This window comes from Colletotrichum karsti (genome assembly GCF_011947395.1).
Source record: "Colletotrichum karsti strain CkLH20 chromosome Unknown Scaffold27, whole genome shotgun sequence".
Lineage (NCBI taxonomy): Eukaryota > Fungi > Ascomycota > Sordariomycetes > Glomerellales > Glomerellaceae > Colletotrichum > Colletotrichum karsti.
In genome coordinates this window covers 711,074-734,058 of record NW_024065927.1, presented here as the reverse complement: position 1 = coordinate 734,058, position 22,985 = coordinate 711,074, and the positions used below count along the sequence as shown (strand labels likewise).

General features: G+C 49.4%; 5 protein-coding genes across 5 annotated transcripts; 4 read left to right on the top strand and 1 right to left on the bottom strand.

The window, feature by feature from the left end:
- Positions 1 to 1,850: 1,850 nt before the first annotated feature.
- CkaCkLH20_08362 (putative nadp-dependent alcohol dehydrogenase protein) lies at positions 1,851 to 4,898 on the bottom strand (the record flags this gene model as incomplete). The annotated part of the gene is made up of 5 exons (XM_038891077.1): positions 1,851 to 2,740; positions 2,791 to 2,955; positions 3,439 to 3,976; positions 4,045 to 4,200; positions 4,266 to 4,898. 5 exons carry the CDS (start codon positions 4,896 to 4,898, stop codon positions 1,851 to 1,853), a joined length of 2,382 nt encoding a protein of 793 aa, XP_038743840.1.
- A 1,231-nt stretch (positions 4,899 to 6,129) lies between these two features.
- Positions 6,130 to 8,226, top strand: CkaCkLH20_08361 (uncharacterized protein; the record flags this gene model as incomplete). Its single annotated transcript, XM_038891076.1, has 7 exons — positions 6,130 to 6,333; positions 6,395 to 6,479; positions 6,540 to 6,618; positions 6,669 to 6,775; positions 6,821 to 7,402; positions 7,462 to 7,844; positions 7,894 to 8,226. 7 exons carry the CDS (start codon positions 6,130 to 6,132, stop codon positions 8,224 to 8,226), a joined length of 1,773 nt encoding a protein of 590 aa, XP_038743839.1.
- Positions 8,227 to 9,740: 1,514 nt separating this feature from the next.
- CkaCkLH20_08360 (Cytochrome P450) lies at positions 9,741 to 10,768 on the top strand (the record flags this gene model as incomplete). The annotated part of the gene is made up of 2 exons (XM_038891075.1): positions 9,741 to 10,523; positions 10,583 to 10,768. 2 exons carry the CDS (start codon positions 9,741 to 9,743, stop codon positions 10,766 to 10,768), a joined length of 969 nt encoding a protein of 322 aa, XP_038743838.1.
- A 4,276-nt stretch (positions 10,769 to 15,044) lies between these two features.
- Positions 15,045 to 16,927, top strand: CkaCkLH20_08359 (Carotenoid oxygenase; the record flags this gene model as incomplete). The annotated part of the gene is made up of 6 exons (XM_038891074.1): positions 15,045 to 15,287; positions 15,350 to 15,473; positions 15,524 to 15,900; positions 15,956 to 16,089; positions 16,148 to 16,503; positions 16,569 to 16,927. 6 exons carry the CDS (start codon positions 15,045 to 15,047, stop codon positions 16,925 to 16,927), a joined length of 1,593 nt encoding a protein of 530 aa, XP_038743837.1.
- Positions 16,928 to 20,606: 3,679 nt separating this feature from the next.
- CkaCkLH20_08358 (uncharacterized protein) lies at positions 20,607 to 22,941 on the top strand (the record flags this gene model as incomplete). Its single annotated transcript, XM_038891073.1, has 7 exons — positions 20,607 to 21,368; positions 21,420 to 21,716; positions 21,774 to 22,044; positions 22,106 to 22,209; positions 22,265 to 22,472; positions 22,539 to 22,697; positions 22,760 to 22,941. The coding sequence occupies 7 exons, from the start codon at positions 20,607 to 20,609 to the stop codon at positions 22,939 to 22,941; spliced, it is 1,983 nt and encodes a 660-aa protein (XP_038743836.1).
- Between the last annotated feature and the right edge of the window lie 44 nt (positions 22,942 to 22,985).

Below are 22,985 nucleotides of genomic sequence, written 5' to 3'. Positions count from 1 at the left end.
TATAAACTGCTGCACCTTAGACTATATGTGCTGGAATAAGCTTGTGGCCTTTTCTGCGGCCTTATCCTTCCCTATCTCCTCCTCTAGTCCTAATATCTTATTGCGCTGCTCTATGACGGCTTGGGATATAATGAGCATCCTTACTACCTTAATAATGGCTGAGTACTTTATTGTGTAGTCTGTGATCTGGATCTAACTTCTATCCTCTGTGATGCCTATTATAGCTAGAGCGCTAATAAGCGCGTTCTTATACTGGCCTCCCTTGAGCTGGTGGTCTAGCATGCTGACGAGCATGTCTAAGCTGGTGCGCTCTAGTTTGTCCTCTTGTGACGGCGTTGTTATGGCTGTTTGTGCTGTCTGCTTGAAGCTGTCCTATAGCTCGCCCTGCTTAGTTGTAAGCTTATATAGCGGTCTCTTGTTGTTGTCTATCTCCTGCGTTTGGTGCTAGATATATAGTAAGACCTACTATACGTCCTTATACCTCGCCTATATGTTGTCCTCTATATGGTTGTTAAATGGCCTTACTGGCTTTATGTGGGCTTCTTTGCGCTGCGCCTTAAAGAGTATAGTGTGTCCAACCCTATTCGGGCTCAACACGGCCCATGCCGTATCCAGCACTATGTTGATGGCCTTCCACATGGCCCCTAGCACCTCCTCGTCCTCCTGAATTGGGCCTGCTGTTGCTTATAGCTGACCTATGTTGAGTCCTTGTAGATGGTCTGCCTAGCTGATATGGTGCAGCTATGGGTTGGGTTTAAGCCGTTTGGATGTTACCTGGATAAGCTCCTTGTGGCTGGTCTTTATATGCTGCTTTTGGGCTCCCTGGAGCTAATTGATGCGGCTGGCGGCCTGTTGAGCTGCTATCTGTTTGGGTGATATATCTATAGCTAGTAGTCCTTACCTAACCTTAAACTAGTGGCTGCCTATTTGGGATGGGAAGAACCACTGGTAGAGAACGCCTGTCGTCCACGGTACCTCCTAAAGCTGCTCTATCTTTTGTTTTATATTGCTACTTTTTACTTAGTTATTCTTCTAGCTATGCTCCTTCCGGTAGTGCTCTTAGATTCTCCAGACTTGCTGGCAGATATAGTAGTAGCTGTGGTACTAAATGCTATCTGTCTGTGGCTTAGCTAGATGCTCAATTGGAGTAGATGCTGGGCTTGGGAACTGGATCTGTGATAGCTCGACCTGGCTGTGAGTAACTCCTGGGAGATTTAAGATAGTGCTGATGATTTGAGCCCGCTCCTGGGCTATAATAGCTAGGTATTAAGTCTATAAATAGGTTGCTACTTTATTAGTAATAATAGTAAACTTATATATTATATATATATAAAGAGAATACTAGGTATTAAAAGTAAATGGCTCTATCTTCTAGGTAGAAGAGGGCTATAGGGATAAGGGAGGAAAGTGAGTAAATAGAAAGAAGTAATAATATAATATAATATTAAAAGGAATATCTAATTAGCTAAGCTGTGAGGTTAATATGTCTATCTACTAATTAGCTATTTCTACGCTTAGACCAGCCTTATGAGAACTAGGTGTAAAAACAATTATGAGTAGATAATGCTGAAATGAGGTGGTATAGAGAAGATAAATAGATATCTAAATTAGCCTAACTCTTAGCTTTTATTATATGCTGGTTTAACTGATTTTACTGTAGAAAACCTCAACGGACTCTACCCCCTGTTATTTTAATGGACTCTACCCTATGTCTTTATTGACTCCACTTTTCTTAACGTGTGGTTTTCAATGGACTCTACTAGAGTCCGTTGTGGAAGGTATGTTAGGGGCAAAGAATGTATTGTCTCTCTATTTATGCAAAATCCCAGGCCCTGCATCTGTGATTATCCTCACAGATGCTTCTCGTTCACCAAAACATAACGGTACCGAGGTTTGCCTTCTTCGAGGTCGACAATTGCCTGATTGGCATCGGCCATGGACCACGTCTGAATCCAGGGCTTGATTTGCTTCTCCGCGGCGAACTCGAACATGTCCCCGATATCGCCGGGAGACCCAATGAAGCTACCGGTAACGCTGACCCCATTGAAGAGAGTCCACGCGTTGATGGCCGGCAAATTGCCGTCGTCCGGAGCTCCAACTTGGACGAAATGGCCACCAACCTTCAGCATTGAGAGATAGTCCGTCAACGGCATCTTTGCGCTTGAAATGGTGCAGATGATGATATCCAGAGACCGAGCATTTGACTTTGTCCAGTCAGTGTCTTCATCTGTGGCGATGTAGTGGTCTGCACCAAGACTCAAGGCGTCATCGCGCTTATTCCCCTTTCGGGACATTCCAACCACTCGATCTGCACCAAGAGCCTTCGCAAAAAGAATGCCAAAGTGACCAAGCCCGCCAACGCCAACAATGCCGACTGACTTGCCCGGGCCGCATCCGAGTCGCCGGAGAGGGGCAAACATGGTAACTCCAGCGCAAAGCATCGGGGCTGCAGCTTCAGATGGCAAGCCTTCGGGAATCTTGACGACAAACTTCGAGTTGGAACGGTTGTGGTCGGCGTAGCCACCAAACGACTTGCCCTTGTCGTCAGGATAAATCGAGGCGTACGTCAGCAGTCTTTTGGCGCAATAGTTGGGCAGGCCGGCGGCGCACTCGGGGCAGTCATCTCTGGAACAGCTGAGTGCCTGAGCTCCCACACCCACGCGATCACCGACCTGGATGTGCGTCACATTCTTGCCGACCCGGACCGCTTTGCCAACAATCTCGTGGCCAACACAGCATGCTAAATCGCGGTTAGAGATCGATTTTGTAACGACACCTAGATAAACTTACGGTACGGCGTGTTTTCCCAGCCGTTATGGAGGACGTGAAGATCCGTGCCGCACATACCGCAGTGGGTGACTTCGATATCGACATCGTCCTCTTCCCACTTCTTGGGCGCAAATTCACCCCAGACCATCTTGCCCTTAGCTGAATCCGAGTTGTGGCCCAGCCATCCTTGAAAAGTGTCAGAAGACATGGGGTCGACTTAGATAAGAGCGGTTTGGGTTTGAGTGTCGTTGTTGTCGTTGTCGTTGCTATGTGGGAAACATGAATCCTTTCCTGCTTCCAACGGGGTTTAAATAGCTGGAAGGGTTGGCTTCCAAGAACGAAGCAAGTGTTGAAAAACCCACTCCTCGGGCCACGACTTGCGACTTCATGGCGGAAGTTCCGCGTATGTTACAAATTAACGGGCAAAGCTCAAAGGGTACGATTTCCCTGCCTAGGTGGTTAATCTCTCGCGGTTGGAGTCCTTAGATCGGAGAACTCCGTGAGTGGGTGCCAAGCTTCCAGCCCGTCAAGGAGTACTCCGATTCGACCGGAGACCTCCTGGTACCCCACCCATGAATTAATGAATCTATCGGTAGGGCAAGTGTGATCTTACTAATTATATCTAGAACGTAATAAGAACTGCTTCTGCAGCTGCGAGACTCAGCTTACCGTTACTACCTATCACCTCTCTGACCATCGTTCCGTTTATCTTGCCCTGCCCGTCCATACTCTGGCCCGCAAAAGTTATTCCCCAGTTGACGTTTGTTCCAGGCGCTGTAAGACGACGAACAGTCGCATTTCTATGCCGGAGAGACGTGGGCAACTCCAATTCTACGTATGGCTTCTGCCCAGGGGCAGCGTTTGCTTTCCAGGCCTCTAGATTTATTGCCACAATTGCTGACGGGTAAGACCTGTCTGGCTCTGCATCGTAGATCGCGTATGCGACGAATGTCTTGTCGCCAACTAGAAGCTCGACCTGCTTGTTGCCGCCTGACAAGAGGGTGTAGGTGAACAAGTAAGAGTAGTAAGTGCCAAGGATGCCGGAACTGTAGCCAAAGGCCGTGACGGGATTCCAGGCTGAATATTTCCAGCCTGTGCCTTGGTGCATGTAAAGCCGCGAAATGTCTGTCTGTGCTGAGTACAGAACGTAGTCGATCATCCAAAGTGTGGCAGCATACGTGTCTGATACGCCTATTTTGCCATGACCCTGCGTTCTCGACTGTCAATTTTCACTATTTTGATGATCGGAGCAGGATTGCGCTGTTCTATACTTACTGAGAGTGAATTAGTTTCCCCAAGCTCATAAGTAAGCCCATACGTCGAAGCATTGGCAGCGAGATCACGGTGCCAGTCTACAGTTCCCTGTGTATTATTATGATTCATCAGGAACTGGTCAGTGACATACGGACGGCTCCAGGCGTCTTCCATATACTGAAATGGTGTTAGGAGTAAGCCCTGCGCCTTGAAAAAATGTTCGAGGAGTGTGGAAGTCATACCTGGTGAGTGTTCGCCACTTTGGCCACTTGTCTATGATTGATGCCAAGTTGTAGCAGTGTGTCTGTTGTCCAGCACGATAAGGCCCCCTGGCAGTCGTACGAGGGCGAGTGAAAGCTGCCAACCTGCCAGATCTGAGCATCGGGGTTACCAAACGCATACTTTGCGATTGCATGAGCATACGCGGACCAATGTTCAATGTATTCCGCGGGAGAGTATGTTCTTTCAGGATGCAGCTGGGCACCGCCTCCCCACTCATTGCCAATCTCGAGTAGCGACAGTCTTCCGCCCAAGTGCTCGAATGAGACTTTTGCGAGGCGCCGGCCGGTCTCCAAGAAGCTAAAATTCTGTTCTGTCATTTCGAAAGGAAGGCCGAGAGCCCATTTGGTATCCATAGGCCAGACGTCAAAGGATTTAGCGAACTTGGGGCCGACCGTGGTGTTGTAAGCCTTGTCCGTGCCTGGCTGGTAGAATGGTATGAGTCCCTCCTCTTGATTCTCGGTCCATGTTACTCGATTCTGTGATCCGCCACCGACACGGACATGTAGAGGTACGCCGCCTACCTCGCGCAGAAGTTTCGGTAGGTTGATGTTGAGTTGGTTTGAATATCTTTGTCTTGTCAGAGTAAAGCGCATAAAGATCAAGCGGTAAAGAGAACCACGGACGTGGAGTTTCCAGTATAGTCAACGAAAGAACTGAATTCAATCGAGAACGCATGGTAGTTAGGACTGACGACCTGATGGCCTTTTGCTGGTCGCGATGGCACATCAAGCTGAGTGGCTTGGGAGGTTGCCGCAAATAGGATGGAACTGAAAGAGGAGAGCGTCTTTGGCAGCATGGTAGAATCGTGCTTGTTTACACCGTCAAATAGGTCATGAAGTCGTGACTCCTGGATTATCACGAGCTTTAATCTCTTTTGTGTTGACATGACTTTATATTATTATACGGAGGTAGAATTGCCATATTGTTTCCCGGGATTTGAATTGGAAGCAAAGAACGGTTTCGCCGCTGCCCAGTAAAATGCACTCCGCATGACATGCTCCGCAGAACATAGACCGAGAAGTATTTTGCTTAAAAGGGAATCTCCAAGGCCGCCAAGAACCCACGTCGGTCGATTACGATGCGGTCCATGTCGCATTTAGACCTTCGCCGATTCGCGGAATAATGCAACCTTCTTGTATTGCAGATCTATGTTGATCTGCATCGCGACGAATTGTCCCAGATGCCCACACATCGGATCAAATTTGACGGTGTCGTTTCGTTCGCGCCGTCCGCAAGAACGGTGATGCTGAGGTAAAGATCATTGATGTCCACATTCCCCCAGTCTCTGGCTGAGTTAGTCTTATGTAGATCGATTCTTTTCGCAGAAAGAAGGTGACTCTACAGCTTTGGCGCGCCGGAATATTAGAAGTGGAAGTAGGTGTGGCATGCCATTAAGTCAGACTAGGTATTTTGGGAGTGAGATCATGCTAGACCCGTCTCGAGGAAACACGCAGAAGCCACCGCAGAGCTTTCCTTCTGGCATATGTAGCCAATCATGTCTCATTCCTGTCGAAAGGGTGAGTTATGTCAAGTCCGGCGGCGCCGTGATTGCCGTCCGAAGCATTTCCGAAGGCCCAAGCGAGTAGCGCCTCAGATGTTGAACTTACGCGGGCAGTTCCGCGGCGACCTAGGTGCATCTCTTGTGTGGGAAGCTCAGTTATTGCGAACTATGATTGATCGGACCGTACTAAGGATTGCCACATCTCAAAAGGAAAATGGGGAAAATCTACATGTGTTTTGTACAGCTAACATTGGGGTTTAAGACAATTTTGTCATCGCCTCACATCGATACCACAAAGAATTCGACCATCAGTCACTGAAATCATGGCTCCCCTCACTATCGGCGGTCTCGAGATCCCCTGGGTTGACACTGTTCGGCCTGAGAACACGACCTGCATGGCACCGTACCAAAAGCAATCTCGGAAGACTGGTGTACTGCCCAAAGGGTGGAAGATGGCGGATAACAAGCGAGCTCTCCCTTGCGAGGTTGTTTTTGACCAAAATATGGCTATTTCGCTCCGCGATGGAGTCAAGGCAAGAGGCGATGTCCGTTTATCCAGGTGCAATCACAACTGACACGGTTTGGAAGATTTACTGTGACATAATACGCCCGAACATTAAGGAAAAGGTTCCTGCCATCATTTCTCTGAGTCCGTATGGAAAGTCAGGGCATGGTACGCAAACAAACTCGAATTTGTGTGTTCGACTTGGACACAAGCTGAGACGAAAGACAGGATTCTATATTTACGACAATTGTCCTTTTCGACTCGGCATCTCGGAAGAAGCAACATCTGGGCTGGAGAAGTTCGAAGGGTACGTATAGTCACCACTATGAGAGGTTCATCTCAGCTGAGGTATGCTAGTGTCGATCCTGCGGAATGGGGCCCCCGAGGGTACGCTGTGGTAAATGTTGATGTCCGCGGATCGTGGGAATCCGAGGGAGATCTTTACATCGAGGGCACTCAGCCAGGTATGTCAACCTAGAAAGCATGCAAAAGTGAAGCTGACCATCCAGGCGTCGATGGGTACGATATTTGTGAGTTCATCGCTGCCTTGGACTGGTGCACTGGAGGCGTAACCATGGCAGGCAACTCGTGGCTTGCTACGACTCAGTGGAGCACTGCGATTCAAAAGCCGCCGTCTCTTAAGTGCATTGCTCCCTGGGAGGGTTTCACTGATAAGTACCGCGATGTTGTCTGTCGAGGTGGAATACCGAAGCGAGACTTTGTCTCATTCATCTTCAACCAGACTATCCGAGGTCGGCAAAGGCGAGAGGACCTAGCCAAGGCACTAGACGACTGGCCTCTCATGAACGCCTTCTGGGAGGATAAGGCCCTCGACACAAGCATGATAGAGATTCCCATTTACGCACTCGGAAGTTACTGCTCTGGAATCCACGTACCTGGCAGCATTCGCGGTTTCAACTCGGCTACATCGAAAGACAAGTGGCTTCGCATCCATTCGACGCAGGAGTGGTTCGATCTCTACAGCAAAGAAGCATCCGGCGACCTCCAAAAGTTCTTCGATCGCTATTTAAAGGGCGTGGATAATGGCTGGGAAAAGACACCCCGTGTCCGAGTGTCAATCTTGACATTCGGTGATCGAGATGGGCCGGTACGTCAGCTACATGTTCCGTCTCCACTGACGACGACTAAGCAAGGCGCAAGAAACCGATGGTGAATTTGCCTTTCACAGAATACCCGCCGAAGACCACAGACTACAGAAAGCTCTATCTCACACAATCCAACACTCTGGCCAAGTCACCTTCCGGGTCGGGGTTGCTATCGTACCAGTCGGACAACATCAACGCAGCGCCGCTTGAGCTTTTGCACGTCTTTGACATGCCAACGACGGTGATGGGCTATGCCAAAGCCAAACTCTGGGTCTCATGCCAGGACACTGACGACCTGGATATTTTTCTCTCTCTGAGGAAGGTCGACGTGAACGGAAAGCTTCTGGAGCACATAAATGTTCCCTGGGAAGCTCTCCCTGCCAACGTTCACACGCAGGAAGACGTTCCAAACTCCAACACTATCAAGGTAAGAACTTCGATAATTGAAAAAAGCATCGCTGACTTTGAAAAACCAGTATCTGGGTCCAACTGGCGTTCTCCGAGCTTCCCATCGAGAGCAGGACCCCGTTCACTCCACCGACATTATTCCTTTTCATCCCCATACTAAGGAGCAAAAGGTCGCTGAGGGAGCAATTGTCCCCGTTGAAATTGGGATTTGGCCTACCGGTATTCACTTTGCAGCCGGTGAGGCTCTCGTTTTGAGAATCCAGGGTCACTTGGATCAGATGGTTGAGTTCATCGACCACATCGACAGCAAGCCGGAGAACCTCAACAAGGGCGATCACATAGTCCATGTTGGTGGGAACTACGACTCGCACTTAGTTGTTCCTATTGTACACGTATCTTGACCAGCATTTGTTTTTAGGGGTTTGCACTGCTTGTTGAAAACAAAGGGGGGAAAAGGGAAAAAAATAAATCATCACCATCCAGTTCAATAAAAGTTGTCATTGATCGTTGTTCGAACATGCGGGAGTCTCACAAACCCGTGAGGTGTACATTCTTGCAAAGTCCAACCTGCATACTCGGCCTTCATAGATGATGGCTAGGCTAGGGTCAAGATGCAGATGCTGAACGAAGCATCCACAGCACAGCATCCAAAACGTAGGAACTCTGCTTTAGGTGGGATGCTTACTAACGGGCATAAATAAATCACTCGATCGGGGCGATCGTGGCGTGGACTTGAAGCCTGGTTTCTGAATAGCCAGCGCTCTCTAAGTGTCTCAGAGTACTGCAATCAAAATTCAACACATCCGAACTGACGAATGATTCCACGACTCCACCTCAATTGACCTGTGTGTATTTCATGCACATCGATGTGTGAAAATTCCAGGGGCTTAGAGGACGTGCCGCGGAGGAAACCGCGGAAATATTAGACGATTGGGTGCTGACATGGAGGCCGCCTTGGTTATGTCTGCCACACATACGACAATTGTAACAGAGCTGTGGCGACTTTCTCAGGCAAGATAGCGTCTCCCTCGTCTGTGGCTTGATATCTGTTTGTAATTAATGCGCTTTTGCACTTGAACGTCAACTACCAATCACTTGCAAATTATTCAACTTTGTCTACACAGCTCAACTTCAACATACACGTCAATTCAACAGTAGCATCTTCAGCTATGGCTTTTTACACGTATCTCGGCTTCATTCAAAACACACCTTCTTATTCTGGCCCTCAGAAGATTCTGGGTTGTGTCGCATTGATTATTTTCATTTCAGGGGGCCTTTGGGCGTTGTATTCTTCGTACTTCCATCCCTTGCGAAAGATTCCCGGTCCTCGTCTTGCAAAGCTCACCGAGCTTTGGAGAACCAGGCTTTACTTCCGAGGCCAATGGCATACCGATATTCTGGAAATTCACAGAACATATGGCCCTGTTGTCAGAATAGCACCCAACGAAGTCAGCATCGTAAGCCCTGATCTGACCAAGACAATTTACAGTTACATACAAGGAACTCCCAAGGTGAGTCAAATATTCGAGTTTTTAAATGAGCAAGGCAACTCAAAGGCGGTGTAGACAGATTGGTATGATAGCTGGAGAGCCTTGGGAGGCAAGGTATCGAAGAAGGAAACCGCGGTATCGGTAAATTTTTTGCAACTTTCTTATAGAGTATGGGAGCTGATGACGACGTCCACCAGTTTTTCGGTGCCACGGACCCCAAACATCACGGTTTCCTAAGAAAGCGGGTGTCTACAACCTACACTATGTCTTCGATCGTCTCAATGGAACCAAAGATACAAGTCGTTCTGGACTCACTCTGGAATAAATTCGACGAATTCGCTATATCCAACCAACCCATCAACTTGAGCATTTGGGCGTCTTATTTCACCTATGACGTGGTTGGAACTCTGTGTTTGAGCGACCCAATGGGCTTCATCGAAGACGGCTGCGACAAGAATGATTATATCTCCAACGTTCATGGGGCTTTCTACTGGATCGCCAATCTTGGCAACCTTCCCTGGAAGAGTTGCTGGATGGCAAACACGACTGCCATCACGCGGCCGCTTGGACTTCAGATCGCCAAAGAAGCAGCCGCTTTCTCCCGCCTTGCGACGGAGAAGGTTATCCCTCGAATCCAACAGGCTCGGTCTAACCGCGGCAAGGTCTCTAATGGCAATCGAGACATGCTGGATCATTTCATAGACATGCGGGGGCCATCAGGAGAGCCTGCGACAGTCACGGAAATTATAGCTGAGGTCGGCAATCTGCTTGCGGCTGGTGCAGACACAACTTCGGTTGCCGTGAAGGCGGTGCTGGCCCCTATCCTGAAGCATCCCGCACGGTATCACAGGCTGCAAAACGAAATTGACTGTGCGAGAGCGACAGCGGCATCTGAGAAGGGCGAAAACCATGTTTTGACTTTTAATGATATCAAAGACCTTGCATTCTTGGGTGCATGTATCAAAGAGGGCACTCGACTGCACCCAAGTCTCGTTTATCAGTTGCCTCGAAAGGCACCAGCTGAGGGTTTCGACATCGATGGCTATTTTATTGACTCCACCGCTACGGTTGGAACGAGTGCGGTGGCTTACAATCGGTGCCAAGCCATATTCGGCGAGGATGCCGACAAGTGGCGACCCGAACGTTGGATCGAGGGAGAAGGAAACACGATTGACAGAATCAAAGAGATGGATAAGAACCTGGCCACAGTAAGAGCCCTCGAGCTATTCCCTGGCCACATGCTGTCTTGTAGCTGAAAGTTTCACAGTTCGGCTTTGCCTCACGAACATGTATTGGTCGCAACCTCGCTACTTTGGAACTCTTCAAGTTCATCGCACAGCTTTTGATCCGATACGATGTAGAGCTTGTGGACCCTGACAAGGCTCTCGACGTTCGGTCGTTATGGTTTGCCGAAATCTACAACATGCAGATCAAGCTCAAGTTGAGAAGTTAACGGATCTTTGTGTTTTTACTGGGCGATGGGGATTACTAGAAAATGAAACTGTGGTGTTCATGTTGCTTGCTGATTGACTTGAGATTGATTGTGCCTTCTAGATGTCGTGCATTGATGCTTCCATTGAAATTTATTCCGCTGTTTCGCGATGTTTGGTAATTAATATCAAAAGCAAATCATCTAGTTCTTTCACAGGATTTCGCTGACTGTCTAAATCACCACGCCTGCCGAGTTGAACTTATGATGTTTTTGAATACCCCTTTTTCTTTCTGGCCCAGATTGGGCAGCAGATTTACTCGACATACCGCCAGAGAACTGATTTTTACAAGAGCTCCTGTCCCACTGAGTCACATTCATGTGACGATAGGCTTTATTTCTATAATCACTTAGGAGATTGGTATTCGTAGAAGCACACTGAGAGTATGAATTACGTTATCTCGTTGGAATCATTCCCTCAGGCTCCCATTTCTGATGGGGACATGCCTTGAAGGCGGTGGACAACGGATATATAGCTTTCTGCTTCAACGTTGGAATGAAAGGCTTTGTTGCCCGCATACCATCACGAACAACTGCTGGGTCTGTACTTCATCGTTGTATCCGCAGATTGTGAACTCTGTCCCCCGATCACGACACGATGTGCCTATCAATCGCCGTGAATGACAGAAAAGTAGCCTCATTTGGACGCTTTTGGGGAATCTTTGCACTCTTGATAGTTTTGGCGCGCATGTTATTTGCATGTCGAAAGCCGAAAGCTTTCTGTCGTCATTAAACCTGTCCGGAGCAGTTAAGCCTCCGACATCCATTGTAGACCTTTTCGGCATGAAGTATCTGCAAAACTCTCCAACTACACATCTTGGTCCGACTGACGAGTCTTCCACGCCAAGTTCACTGACTAAAGTCTATGCCGATGTCCTCCTTCCGCCAAGCGATCGTCGCTAATGAGCCTCAATGGGCCTGGCTTTAGTGAAAGCCGAGTTGCCTGGATACTCAAAACAGCAACAGAATAGACGCCAAGATCCCTTCATCATTAAACAGAAAACTCAGCAAGCGGATTATCCCACAGTGTGTCAATATTCCAAAGTGCCGAGATTGGATCCTGACTTGTGCCATCGTACAACTGTGCAAGGTCTGGTACAGAGAACTGGTGGTCTCCTTCCAGGATGGCGACAGTCTCCAAGCTCGGGGTAGTCTCTGTCCCTGATGTTGACTCGTCGATCGATGGCATTTTGGTCTTCTCTCCCAACTTCCGCAGTTCGTCGAGGGAGCCCCAGACTTCCACCTCAGCCACAGATAGCTCATACGAAGCTTGGCTCAAGCAGTCTATCGCCGAATGATAGGCTTTGCGACACAATGACCCGTATTTTGCTGGGTTTTGCGACACTGTCAAGAACAGATATGACAGCGTCGCCATCAACAATCTGTCGACGAACGGTCTCCACAGAGGACTCGCGTTTGACAGTCCTAGACAGACGTCAACCGAAGATATTGCCAAAGAAACAAGGGCATCGATCGGCTGGCTCCTTCTAGCCGATTCATTGGATCCATTAAGATATCGCATATACGCCAACATCCTAACGTGTTTTGCGCGAAGTTGCAGGATTGACGACATAACTGTCTGTACGTGGATTGGAGGTGGCCCGGCGGCGGCGACGGGGAATACACCCCTGGCCGAAATGACATCCGCAAGCTTTTGTATACGATAATCGAATATCTCGGTTTTTTCTCGTGTCTCTCGGTTTCCGCTAATTGGGGATGTCGTATTGAATCTGACTATCTCGGTGTGAACGCGATTAAGCGCTAGCATTGCAGATAGGAATGGAAATTGGTTATCCTGAGGGCAGTGTCAACACATTATTACTTGCCGAAAGGACAGATGGTATCGTACCACGGATAACACCTCATCATCAATATCATTTTCTTGTAGTGTCCAAGGAAGATTAGCAACGAAGCTACACCTCTTGTCCAAGTCGTAGACACACGAGAACAGCAGCCTCCTAAACTGGGAGCCAAGTTGTGACGGTTCTTCAGCAGGCTTCTCTCTGTGAAGCCCTAACTCAAGGCATGCTCTGGCCGAAAAGCCAATCATGCGCCAAGATTGAACTTCTTTCTTGCGGATTATCAAGTATATTGTCTAGATGCCAATCAGTATGTTCAGTGAGAGTCTTCGACATTGCGATTGGAATTTCTTACCACCATTGTTGAGATGATGATGTCTTCAATTTGAAGCTCTTCGTTTATCGCAGCGTCCGTATTCCATAGAAGATGGCCTGTTAAGTCTTGACACAGCGGGCTTTCCTCTTCCCCTCTCAGAAGCATCGAGATAGCGCAGGTGACCTTCATGATCTCGACATCAATCAGTTCCAAACCAATGTCCGGTGATAACATGCTACTTTGCGGAGTGTGGGTACTGAATAGCGCCTCTACCCTTCCTCTCGCAACTGCTAAATTGATGCAAGGATATGCTGGATAGACGTGTTCCTTGAAGGTAGACAAGTATAGCAGGACCTTATCACGACCTATCGACAGAATTGGCTTGGCAGCAAGGAGTGTGTCGGTTACAGCGCTGGTAGAGGTGGTGTTGTCGAGTAGTGTGTTTCTGCTCGAGGGATTCTTCTCGTTTCGACTCCGATGAAGTCCCTTTGTCTCCAGAACCTCGCGCGCCATCTCCAGTGTATGAGCGTAGTCTAGTCTCGGGTTCAGGCTTGTCGGACGGGTGGCTACGGAGTATCGTCGTGTCCTCTTGAGGGAGGTGGCGGGAATAGACGCGAGGCTGTAGTTTGATGCGGATGACTCAATATCTTCGCACACTTTCTTCATGGTGCTAATCAGCTGTCCCAGTTCCGGATTGCTCATATTGGACATTCGTCGTCGCTTTGCGGTTTGGCTGGAAGAAGGCGAACGATCGCTCGCCACTTCATACAGCGGCAGCGGATACTCTTGATAGCGGCATTGGGCGTTGAGCTCGACACAGCGGCTGCATGGGACCTGACCGCTGCATTTTACCTTTCTCGTCTTGCAAGTTTCGCTGTGTAATTATCAGCATCCATTGAAAGGCGTCTTGCGCGACTCCGAAGCTCACCAAGCAATGCGAGTATACTTCTCCCGCTTTCGTCCAGTACGAGTCTCGGCCGTTTCTGCTTCGACCACTGGAGTTCTCTTCTCGCGAGGCATTTTCTTATACCATAGATCTGGTTAGATGTGTTGTCACTCAGTAAGAAGGAAGGATGACGGGTAGAAATGGATGATACAAGGTCAAGGCCGGGCCTCCGACATGCACCCCGCAAAGCAGTTCCGCAGGGATACCCGCAGCGGTCTAGTGCATGGTGTCCATGGATCTGAGCGTATGTGTATCACTTAGGTGTGCATATGTGGTGGTGCCTCTGGTAAAAGATACTTGTCTCCCTCTGGAGTCGTGCTTATATCCCGACAAAGCTCATCTGACTGGTCGAGCACCACAATACGAGTCCAACCCTGCAGAAAGCAGTTTGAGCGGCACACCTCGCCTACTACGAATTTCAGTCTGTATGAATGCCAAGAAGGCGCAAACATCCAATGATGTGTTTCTGGTCGCAGAGACGGCAGAGTTTCCTGCCATTACAATGTCCAGTTTTTCTGATACGTTGCTTGATGGGGACTACCAGGAGCCCAAGAGACCAAGATGGACGTTACTTGGTGGACTCAGACATTCTTTTGATCCCAATCCCTAATATACATCGGCGTTATTATGTATTGCGTGGTGATCGGAAGGTGAATGAAAGCCGCTTGCAGCTGTTTCCTTGGTCCAAGGTCACAATAATTGAAGACCATCCCCCGCCGCATCCGCGGACTAGAGCTGGGGTCCTGGCATTTCACATCCTCACGCATCGGTAGGTAATCGCATTGTTTGACGGGGCTTAACAACTTGCCGAGTCGATCGACGCCGGCCCGTTGGCAGTCCGAACCCTCCACGGAAAAGTCTGTTCCGCAGAAACACTTCCTCGGAAGCTTCCGCCGTCGCAAATACGACGCCCGCGGACTTCGGACCTCGCCGCATACACACAGACAAGAGATTGTATTGCTAGCTTGATGTAGGGCTACCGGATGGAACGGAGCAAAAGAATTCGGTTCGAAACAACTGATATCTGGTTCAAACTGAGAGAGCGCAGGGTAGTTACAACTGGCCTAGGGGCGTATTTACTTCATATCTACTCCACCATTCAACTTGTCTACTACTTATCAACATCCAGTTACCAACAGCACAATATCGCTCAGTTATACCTCCTGGATCCAAATCGCAATGGAAGCTCTTTCGATTCTCAATGGCATTGGACACGATGGAAAGCCCAAGTATCCTCCAGTCCCCTCCGCCTTCAATCCTGAAGATGTAGGACCTGCCTTATCCGGCTTTCAAAGGCCCGTCCGCATTCAGGGAGAGATTTTCAACCTTGAAGTTGAGGGAGAAATCCCGAAGGGGATCTCGGGAACCTTCTACAGGATCATGCCAGATCCGGCGTTCCCACCCTTTATCAAAGATGACATTGTATGTCTAACACGTCGGAAGTCCTTTGAAAAGTATCATTGGGCTAATTTTGATATACAAAGTGGATCAATGGCGACGGTGTTGTGTCTTCATTCCGTATCAAGGATGGACACATTGATTTCAAGCAGCGCTACGTCGAAACCGAGAAATTGAAGTTGGAAAGGGAGCATCGACGGACCTTTCTTGGTATGTACATTTGACAGTTCTCATCTTGATTCGATGACTAATTATTGAAGGAAAATATCGCAATCCCTTTACTGACGCTACGGATTATCGGGTACGAACCGTTGCAAACACCACGATCTTCCCATGGCGCGATAAGCTTCTTGCTCTCAAAGAAGATGGCCCCCCGTATGCCATGGACCCAAAGACTCTGGGAACTTTCGGAGTGTACGATTTCGAAGGTCAATGGGATAGCGAGACATTCACCGCCCACCCGAAGTATGATGCAGTCACCAGAGAATTGCTATGCTTTGGCTACGAGGCCAGGGGTGTTGGCACTAAAGACGTGCTGTATGGATGCTTCAACCAGCACGGCATCATGACGGAGAAGGTTTGGTTTGAAGCACCGGTCTGCGGGTTTCAGCATGAAATGGCCGCTACTGAGAACTGGGTAGGTTGATCATAGAGATGGATGGATAAGATGGTGTTGTCTCACAACCAAATAGGTCTTGTTCCCCATCCATCCAATGCACCTCGACAGCATCGACCATCTCAAAGCCGGCGGGAACCATTGGCAATGGTACCCAGAGAGGCCGTATTACATTGGTGTACTTCCGAGACGGGTGGCAAGGCCAGCGACGTAAAGGTATGAAAACATGCGCGCAGTGCTCATTTCTGAAAGGTTTCTAAAATACGAGCCAGTGGTTCTACGGTGACAACGCGTACAACGGGCATGTGGCAAACGCTTGGGAAGAGGGTGGAAAGATTCACCTGTACATGAGCCACTCCAAGGGCAACGTCTTCGGCTTTTTCCCCGACAAGGACGGCAACTCACCGCCTCTCGGAACCAACGCGGCCATGCTGGCACACTGGACGATCGATCCGAAGTCAGAAAATCTTGAGGTCGAGCCAGAAATTGTCATCGAGAAGGACAATGAGATGATCCGAGTTGACGACCGATATATGTGCTACAAGAACAAATACATCTTTGGGGCCATGCAGGATCCCACGGAGGGCAAAACAGACTGGAGCCTGGTTTCCATGAGAGTCGGAGGTGAGAGACTTTTTGAAAAGTTACACGGCAATGAACGATAACAGGGCTGACCTTCTATGCCACAGGTGGCTTCCCTCCCTTCAACAGCGTCTACAAAGTGAACCTCGAGACTGGAAAGGTTCAGACCTACTGGAACGGAAACTACCGTCTCTACCAGGAGCCGGTTTTCGTTCCTCGTCATCTTGACGCCCCCGAGGGGGACGGCTATCTGATTGGTCTGATAATGAATTATGATGAGATGATTAGCGAGCTGGTCATCTTGGATACCAAAGACCTTTCGAATCACGTGGCTATCTGTAGGCTTCCAATTCGTCTCAGGATGGGAATTCATGGCAACTGGGTTGATGATACGGACATTGATGGTCATGCTCAGGCCACTGCTGCTGGCTCTCAGCGAAAGACGAACGGTGCACGCAAATGGTAAAGGTTAGAGTACATCGTCGTCAACTTGTATTTGAACAAATTGAACCACACGTTTCGTCAGTTGATTCATGCTGCAATCCAACATAAGTAGCTCTCTCACGCAATGGCCGGAACACATGACCAGAAAGAGGGATGTGTTTCAATCATAGTAGTCCACGTTTCTGCGTGATGGAAGTCAAGATATGTCGCGGAATATGACCAGATTTCAAACAGAGAGAAGGAAAGGATTGCTACATTAAATTGCGGTAAATTGCAACGGCTACCGCTTTTTTGCTACGGGGCAGATGCAGGCTAGGCCATGCAATAAACAGGCCCCTCGCGCTTCTTTTATGTAATTAAGCAGTACAGCGCCTCAGATACTTCGAGTACTATTCACTTTAGGCTCCTGTGCTAATTTGTTTTCCCACACAACACAACATTCTACCTCCTTACAAGCAACTGGCAACAATGCCGCCCAAGAGGGCTTGTGATGTATGCTACCGAAGAAAAGTAGGTTCTCCTCAATTTGGGGCCCTGATGAAAGCATTTCTGATACGTTTCGCTTGACCCCGTCTGATCCTAATCGCAATAGATTCAATGCATCATTCCCGCTCCTGGCGTTGCCTGCGACTGGTGCAGTCACCATGACTCCGAATGCACTTTCAATCGCCATCATCCCCGTCGGAAGCAAAGTAGCAAGTCAGTTCAAAAGTTTCTATTCTATAAGAGGTGTTCTAATATAATCCATCCTCTTGAGATGATACAGGTTGAAGATCAGTGACGTACAGGACTTGTATCAGAGAATCGATCACCTCGAGAGCTCCTTATCCCAGGCCTTGTCTCAGATACAGAGCCCATCCGGTGCTCCTGTGGAAACACTGTCTGCAGAACCATCCTCATTCCACAGGCCGGCGCTCTCATCGGATCTCGCGACTGGCGCCCCGGATCATCAATTGCTGAACTATCATGGCGCATCTTGGGACCAAAGTCGATTGATTCACTCTTCACCAGACGATCTCCTGCTCACGAGCGCTTATGTGGGACCGAACTGGTTCTTCCGTGGCATACACATTTTCTCTGGAGAGGGTCGTCAGTTAATAGCAACGCGGACAGGCCTACCAATTGATCTATCGAACCTTCCCATTTTCTCTGGCAATGTTTCGCCCATACGGGATAATCACTACCTCCATCAACACAACATCATATCTCCCTTGCCTCCCAAGACCGTCATTCTAGACACTTTTCATATTTACCAAAGGTCGCCAATTCGAGTTGCCTTTCCCGTGCTCGACTCCGCCCTTTTCGAACAAACGATTGGGGTCGCTTACGCGGACACCGCCGATACTTCTTTGGGCCCAGACGTAATTGCGGCCAGGGCTTGTGTTCTTGCATCGCTGTCTCTGCTGGGCTTTCTACTCGGAGACAATTATTCACGCCCAAACGCGGACATCGAACGAGAAGGTTTCGGCGCCCAGGCACAGTGGCTTCTTATGAGGCTCTCTGGTCATCCAAGTATCCGGACTCTAGAAGTTGCCCTTCTCCTGGTGAGATTCCTGCGGGACTGAATCATGAGTTTCACTATTCAACTAACGTTCCTTTACCAGCATCTGCAACGGTTACAAGAGGGTCAGTGGCAGGATGCCGCCTTCTTTTTGCCCATCGCATGTAATATTGTATGCACGCTGAGGGGCCACATCAATAAGCCGAACAAGAATTGTGAGTTTCGGGGTAACCTGTCTCCTTCTGATCGCAAAACACGCCACATTCGAAACTTATTCTGGATGTGCTACATATCGGACAAGGATATGTCGCTCAAAGTGGGACAACCGCCTAGGCTCACTGACATATACTGCGATCTGTCACTTCCTGAGGGTTACTTCGAACACTATGCCGTCCTGAGAGGGTGGGACGATGGTTCTAGCCATCAGAGTATAGACATCGATCATTGCAATCCGAGTTTCTTGGGTGATCCAGTCTTGAGTCAAATCAAAGAGACAGTCTACCGCCTTCTTTACTCTCCTCGAGCAGTGCTGGAGCAGGAGAAGAACCTGCTTACCCATATCCGTCAACTAGATGAGCAGATTGAAAGCTGGCGATTATCAATTCCTTCCGACTTTCGCCCAGCGCTTTCAGCTGTGCCGCAGATTGCATCGACAACATCCGCAGTCAGATCCCCAAAACAGATAAGACGTAACTTTCTGCAGTTGGAATATCATTATCTCGTGGCATTTGTACATACCACAGTGAGAAAGTACGATGCAAATGCGTCTCCCAGCAATGGGACCCATGATCTGCATCGCGTCATCCATTCAAGCTACGACTTATCTCTTGAGGCAGGGAGGTCAACTCTCTGTTCTCTCAAAGATTTCTTTGCCGCTGCTGGAATTGAAGGCTTCTGGTAAGTCAGCATATGTGAGATGCAGCATAATCTGGCAAGGATGAATCTTCTGACTGTGGTACCAGGTCGATTGTATTTTATGCCACGAACGCGGCCATCTCCCTCTTTCTCGATATGATCATACACCCGCAGACTCCGTACGGACATCTCGACCTTGAACTTCTCACGTCAGCTGCGAATAAGATCATCTCTCTCTCGGGGTCAACCCTTCCGCAAGCCAAGCAGTCCCAAGCAAAAGAGGTTGCTGATTTCGTCACTTGGCTCGCGTCGCTTGGGTCCTGCGCTATTACAAGAGGTAAATCCTCTGAAAATAGCCCCAGCTCATAAAGGTCGCCGCAGCACTTCATAAGCGATGGCAGCAATCAGACTTTTTTCTACTTCAGGCGCAAGCAGGTCTTTTATCATCGTAACTTTTCGGTAGCGAGAAGTCATCAAATATCATTAGTAAATCTTAGAATTCTTCCAATTTGCAAGTGCCCCAATTTGTAGCTAAGAAGTATCGATTTCTGTATGGTTTCAACTACTGGAGACACATAACCTTTTCACGGCCTTTGGTAGTCCTGATTCACGCACGCGTACCTAGAGCCCTGATGCTGCGATATTGGTGAGTGGATGGCTGCCGGAGAGGCGCGTAGTTGGGGGGCCAACATGAGATCCCCAGCACCAAAAGAGCAATGCACTGCCCCTAGTCACCGATCTTCTTAGAGCTATTATTTCGCTTGCGTTTCTTTCGCTTGCGGTTGTCAATCGTTGGGCCAAGCAGTCTCAGCCTTAAGTGACGAGCATATATCCCTGCGTCGTCGAGTCAGTCGTCCCATCTAGCGGCTGTGCCTGAACTATGCCGAGACTGAACAGCCAGTGTGAGTTGTTACCGCTGGGCATTATGTCTAATTAGGTTTCCCCTGGTATGAGATTGATGATTGACAGCTCGCTTCGGAGCCTGGGTCAAATGCTAAGAATAAACATCCTAATGACGCCAATTGAACACGAACTATTAAATGTAGATCTTAGCAGGCATCGTTCGTCTAGATGGCACATATTGTTGTTTACTTGAGTGACGGTGTTTTGCAGTATTTCGGGTATTGCGGGAAGTCTAAAGGTTCCCTTTTTATCGCGATGCTGGAACCGGTGACCAAAGCCCTGCTAAGCTGATTACACCCGCGCGATGCTCTTCCATCTTAAAAGTGTTCCACGGCCCTTCATGTGGCCACTTGATGATCATGGTTCTGACTTTCGTTTGTTCGGCCACATTCATTTCTTACATACAATCATTTAGCATTTTGTTTTCCATTTTCTCTTCAACATGCACATTGAGAGTCTCTTGGGATGGCTCGGGGTGCTCTCTCTGAGCACCGGAGCTCTGTCTCATCCTTACCATGACGGGTGGAACGAGTACGCGCATGGCAAGCGCCATCTGATAGCCAGACAGCAACCTCTGTCAAACACCACGAGACCAGCATCGTCAACGCAGCCACCCATTACACCTGATCCTCGGTCATCCACTCGTATCTCGTCGACATTCACAACCATTGGAACATCGAGCTCGGCCCCGGCAACCTCTACACTCTCCGGCGGCGAAACCGTCGTTGCTGTGATAGGTGCGACATACGTAGCCGGTGCGGGCGGTGCAACTTTGATGGTCGGCGGTACACCGCACACTCTCGCCGCAGGGACCATCGTGACCATCACTGCCGGGGGTACTAACGGCGATACCCCGGAGATTGAAACGGTCTCAAACCCGAACCCCACACAGAACCCGAGAACCTCGGATCCGGTTTCCCGGCCCGCGTCGTCTTCTGCACCATTTAGTCCAACCCCCACATCTTCGGGGTCCCCGACATCATCATCGGCAACACCGTCATCTACGGAGTCACCAACGCCATACATCATTCTTACCTCGCAAAATGCCACAAAGGAAGAAATTCAGAACGTGAACAGCACGCTCGCTAAGGATGCCACTCCCAACTCTTTGTCCGAGGTTACCAGTGATCGCACTGGTCTTGTGGTCTTCTTCAAGGCAGCGATAAGCTCTAGCCAGGCTGACTCCATCGGAAAGCAGCCAGGGGTAAGACATTTTCCCTACATATCATGGTAGTTGTGCTGACCAGCAACGCAGATTGCGGGGGTTACCCCAGACGAGAAACTCGAGGAAGAGCAGCCACCCTCTTCATCGGCCCCACCAACTTCAGCGACACGCCATCCGTCTGCCACTGGTCCCCCAGGCTCTCCGAAGACGAGTGTTCCTAACCCAGGCGACATAAGACTTCAATCTGATGCCGTTGACGAGCTCAAGGCGATCTCGCAACCTGCTGGTGCAAGTCTTGCTGAGCTCCCTGGCTACGGCTATGCATCTGAAGCTGGCAAAGGCGTCACCATCTACGTGATAGACACGGGTGCCAACGCTCAGAACACTGTAGGACCTCTTTCCTCTGGTCATGGTAACATGTCGTTTGCTAAAAGGAACTCGTAGGAATGGTCTGGCATGCCTGGGTCTAAGGCATTCATGTATGCCCCCGGTGCCACGCAGGAAGAGACAGACTTTCTGAATCACGGCTCATGCGTGGCTTCCAAGGCTGGCGGGCCTGCTTACGGCACTGCAAAGGACGCAGACATGGTCGCAGTGAAGCTGCCTAGTGATTTGTCAATCTCTGCCATCTTCACTGCCTTGGTAGAAATCAGTAATGATGTATACCAAAAGAAGCTAGAAGGAAAGGCTGTCATCAACATGTCTCTTGGATCACGTAGGTTCCCGGCTCGGTACCATGTCCACAACCGCGACACGCTTTGCTGATCGATTGCCAGGTATTCCGGACAAATTGTCCTCCACCACAACTGCATACAAGCTCCTCCTTGTAGCGCTGATGGCCGAGGATATTATCATCGTTACCGCTTCGGGAAACGACGCGGTAGGCTTTGTCGGTCTTCCCAATGCTCTCAACTGTTTCTGACAATAACGCTTAGCAATTCGGTGTCGACGATGTTACCGAGTACCCCGCTCTTTTCGGCCCTGATACCGACATTATTGTGGTAGGGGCAGTCGAAAACGATGGGTATCGTGCCTTCTTCTCTCAAGGTACCGGAAGCCAGTTGACTGTCTCTGCTCCTGGCTTCGTCGACTGTGCATCTGGAAGATCAAGTGGATCACAGGAGCTTTATGGCACTTCTTTTGGTAAGTGAACAATTATCCCTGGCGCTTTCGCGTATTATAGCACAACCTAATGTCTCCAAACACCAGCCACCCCTGCCGTTGCTGGTGTTGTCGCCGTCTGGCTCTCCCAAGATGAGCACCGGGACAGGCTTCAGGTCCCTGGAAAGGTCGCCGCAAATGTCAAAGCTATGGTTCAGTCTCTGGCATATTCCAGAGTTGAAGGAGAGCCAGCAGTCATTTGGAATGGTATTGACCCCAGAGGGCTCGCATGCTCTGCTGGAGGGGGGACTTCGAATGGAAGACGCCAGGCTGCGCCGTCGGGTGGAAGCTGTCAGGCAACTTCTGCAGCACCATCGAGCATTGCCAGCTCTACTCCGCCAGCGTCGACTGCTACTGTTGTGCCCACATCGGCGGCAGTCACTTCTGCGGCACCGTCGTCGTCAGCCTCAGCCCAACCCTCTCCGCCGCCGAAGCCCACGTGGAGCGATAACCCTCAAGGTTTTACCAAAGTCTTTGAACAGGATGGAGTTGCCA